The sequence below is a fragment of the Solenopsis invicta genome, chromosome 13 (genome assembly GCF_016802725.1).
Source record: "Solenopsis invicta isolate M01_SB chromosome 13, UNIL_Sinv_3.0, whole genome shotgun sequence".
Lineage (NCBI taxonomy): Eukaryota > Metazoa > Arthropoda > Insecta > Hymenoptera > Formicidae > Solenopsis > Solenopsis invicta.
The window spans coordinates 9,301,574-9,306,084 of record NC_052676.1 but is presented as its reverse complement, the minus strand read 5'-3'; the positions used below and the strand labels follow the sequence as shown (position 1 = coordinate 9,306,084).

Here is a 4,511-nt window from a genome sequence, read left to right as displayed (position 1 = left end):
CAATAGGTCATTATTAACTCTTGGTCGAGTTTTAAGTTATAACTCGATTAAGAGTTAATAATGACCTATTGACCTTTTGACAGCGCTTGTTGAAAGAGCACTTTACATACTATATCGGTAATAGATAAATTTGCAATAATATAATTTTATAAATATATAGGAAATTAAAGAAGTAGATAATATTAAAATTTAATAATTAATTTTTAACAAAATTAATTCTATTTTATGTTTTACATTAATCAAGGAATCAAAATTAACAAGATTTGCAAGAATCATTAGGTGAACGTATGAAAACGTCTACCACTGTGTCTCCAGCCAAGCATAATCTTGAGGAATCCTTGTCAACGCTGAATTATGTTCATTGCGCAAGCAAAGATATTTTTTGCTCGAAATGCATAATCTAGCATCCTGAGATCAATCAAAAATAAGAAACTATCTAAAAAGGCATATTCCTTAAAGAATACACTGAAGGAATTGAGAGAGCCTGTTAGCCATGCATGAACTAAGTGGTGTATACTTGGCATATGAAAAATATAATGGAACGCAAGAATTATTTGGAAATCAAGCTAGGAAAATTAAAAAATAATTAGAGATTTATGTAAGCGTCTTTATTATTTTTTCAATTTTTTTAGCTTGATTTTGAAAACATCGAAAAACTGGGAGCGCTAAGAAGGTAAATACATAATGATCAACTTGGACTATGTTATAATAATTAATACATATTATTATAAATTTTGTTTACAAATGATATATTATTTTTATTTTACAATCATTTAAAACTCTATGGCTACAATTTAACGAATTAAAACAAAAGGTGATAGAAAAGTCTTCAACCACATGCGGTATCTTTAAATCATGTTTATAAAATTTACGATAGTACATCTAATGATATTCTTAATAATTATCAAAAAGTTATTACGAAGAAAACGGGACTTTATCAAACAATTCAAGGACGATATAAATATCAAAAGCGAGGTTAAATCTAATATGAAAAAAATAATATTTGACTTTCCATTACTTTTCAAATTATTTAGTATTTTGAAAAATATGAATAAGTATAAACAAGATATACTAAAATGTATATTATATTAAATGTATGTATGTTATTTATATTATTAAATGTATATTAAATACATAGTTTTATCTTATTAGAATTGGACATTATCTAAGTTGCAGTATAAAGCTATAATTTGTCTGATGATCTTTGTATAGACTTTGTATTACGGCAAGATAAACTAGATGTCAAAGATAACGTGAAGCAAATCGAACAGAAATTCAAGGAAGATAATTCTTTTGTTGGATCAAAGTACATATATCTTAATTATTTGTTTTATACAGACATAGAGAATGTATCTAATCTTTCTTTTTATAGAATATGTATAGTATTTACATTACTACAAGAAAGTCATGATCATAAAAATCGTATGGAAAAAAAAAAAAAAAAATGTACAAGTATCTTTAGAACTGGACGATAAGCTTATGAGTGAAAGTAACAATTTGTCTGCCTGGAATGACCAAACAATTACAGAACTGCATTCAATACAGGAAAGAGTTGGGAAATTTCTTGAAGATTTATATCATGACATGACATACCAACAAGTAAGTCTCTGGGGAGTTTTTTTTGTTTACATGTTCATTTGATTGCATGTGCCCTCAACCTCTTTAACAAATTTTGTGATTACAACTCCAAATAATTATAATAATATTTTACCACGTAGCATATAATGCTACACATTGTTCTTGTCCGGTTTTTGTATAAGTTACTCAGTTTAATGTTCAATTTTAATGAATTAGATTTAGTTAAATTTTATTTTTTTTTATTATTTCTCAGGTTCAACATCAGCAAGAAAAGAATATCAATATCCAAAACATCTTGTTGCAACTTTGCCATATGAACGAATTCTTTAGAGATTCGGAGAAGAGAGAAATTACCTCGAAAAGAGGTAAGTATATACATATGTTTTCAGTAATTTTAACAATGTATTCTTTAGGGATTTGTAATCTTTAAATTAACATTTTATACTTACTTTTTTGTCAGAATCTGACAATAAAGTTTATATCAATGTTTAAATCAATGTTTATATTTACTTCATTGTCGGATTCTTACAAAAGAATAAAGATTCTAACAATGAAGTAAATATAAATATTAATTTAAAGATTACACATCTCTAAATACATTGTTAAAAAATATATATATTTACAGGACACGTACTTAGTCAATAATTCGTCGAAAGTGAAATGTCCAAATGTAAATTAAATCAACTAATAATCAGTTGCATTTTCTACTTACACATTAAAAATTAGTTAATTATATTAGATTAAATTAGGTTTATAGTACTAAGGATCTTTTCATACAATGTAATTAACAGAATTAATTTTAAATAAATTTTATAGGCATTAATACTAATTGATTACATAATTAATTTTTATAATAAGCGTAATAAGTAAATATATGTTAGGTACTCCGATTAAATTTAATAATTATTTCAGTATTTAAATTACAGATTTTACAATCTGTTTTTTTTTTATTATTGACATATGTAAATATAAATTGCCTAAATTCTCAAAAAATTTTAATATTGTAACATTTTCAAGGAAAAAGAAATAATTTGCTACATGTGATACAAAAAAAATTATTGAATATTTTTTAGTGATCTTATTTATAAACTATTATTATTATTTATAACTATTACTTAAATATTATATAGCATTTGCATACTTGTACACGAACATGCGGCACGCACGTACGCACGTGTACATATGTATACGGAAAGCATAATCGCGATACGGCTAATAGTAACAAATGTATTACAAATAAGTATTACAAGGTAAAATACTCTAAGAACTAGAAAACCGAAGATACATTTATAATAAGTTACATATCATGAAGTAAATTGCTTACACATAAAACATATTTTAATATTATCGATACGTATAGGGCAACGATAGAAATATTAGATATAAAACATTGCATAAAGTAACTCCGGCTAATCAAGGATCAAGAAGCTAGCAAATTTACAATGTTTAATTTAAAAGGAAAAAATGTATTTATCCAGACCTTATAGCACATCCAATAAATTAGTTCTTTAAAGCAGATTTCTATCTACTGTATCTTTTTTAAGTTTGAAAAAAATTTTTTGTTTATATCTGCCATCATATAAATTTCTCTGCCAAATAAATTTATAACTATACTCATTTGGATCGTATATATAATGAACATTTTTACGGTAATATCGATAAATAAACTATTTTTGATATAAAAATAAATAATAATTATTCTGATACGATGTTGAAAAAAAAGTTAAAATTATAAATGCTGACGCCAAGTCCTCCATAGGCAATGTTTTCCAAATCTCAATCTATATATGGCCCAAAACTTGCATTAATTGCATAAACTTTCCTCTTAAGCTGATTAAAATGATATGTGACATCTTGGACTCTTGTAAGTTTTCATAAAACGTAAATGTTCCAGATCTGACAGATGTTTGTCGGCACAAAACACGCGCCGTGCTATTGTCGGTATTCCTCCTCCTCTCCCTATTAGTAGCTACTCGATATTAATAGATAATATATTAATAGATAAATTGTGATAATTGTCATGCAGTTGGCGTCATTTTTTTACTGAATGCATTCTTGTAATTGTTGGATCTTTAATCAAGGCTGCATTCGGAAACATCCAAGTGTCTTTATGTATCATTTTATCTCATCTATTTAACATTTAATGAATAACAAGGATAAAGTAATACATGTGAGCATACACTCGGATGATGTTTTCAAACGCAGCCTATTCTGTTAACTCCTCAACGACGGTTTGGTATAGGCGTTGCAAAGCTGTTTTACTACATGTCTGCTCAATGACACTAACGATACCAAACTATTGTTAAGGGCCACTTGCACCAACGCCGATTAACTGCCGGTTAAGTGTCAAATGTGATTGATTATTTCAGGTCAATTCTACTTAACGACAAATGCAATAGATTAATTCCGATAGAAAAATCATTCGATTAAATTAATCGGCGTTGGTGTAAGTGGCCCTAAGAGTTACAAAATAGGCGACCAGAGGTGACCAGAATCACTTATAGGTGACCAGAAGTACCACTCATCCGTGGACGAAGCACTTTTTGCTTCTCTGGTTTTATTTTTTATACTGCAATCCTACTTTAGTAGCGAATCGATCCAGCTCTAGATGGTTTCGGATTAATCGAATATGAAAACAGTGGAGTAAGCTGCCAGAATCACTTAAAGTTTAAAGACAACTTTGGATCAAGCCAGGCCGAGAGAAGGCTTATTTTCTTATGGAATCTTACGAGGGTCCAAACTGTATTATACATCATTTTAATTAGTTCGACAAAAGCTTGCAATTAATGTAAGTTTTGAACCATAAATCGAAGAACAAGATTTGAGGAACATTTTGGCATCGTTCTTTAATATAGAGATTATATCAAAATACACGTGGAAACACGTTAAAATTCATAAAAAGAAAAAATTGCTATACTCATGTCTTACAATTA

The 4,511-nt window shown here is 27.8% G+C and overlaps 1 protein-coding gene across 1 annotated transcript; it reads left to right on the top strand.

The window, feature by feature from the left end:
- Positions 1-1,140: 1,140 nt before the first annotated feature.
- On the top strand, positions 1,141-2,257 carry LOC120359448. The gene is made up of 3 exons (XM_039456924.1): positions 1,141-1,599; positions 1,832-1,966; positions 2,204-2,257. Exons 1-3 carry the CDS (start codon positions 1,408-1,410, stop codon positions 2,255-2,257), a joined length of 381 nt encoding a protein of 126 aa, XP_039312858.1. The 5' UTR covers positions 1,141-1,407.
- The last annotated feature ends 2,254 nt before the right edge of the window (positions 2,258-4,511 follow it).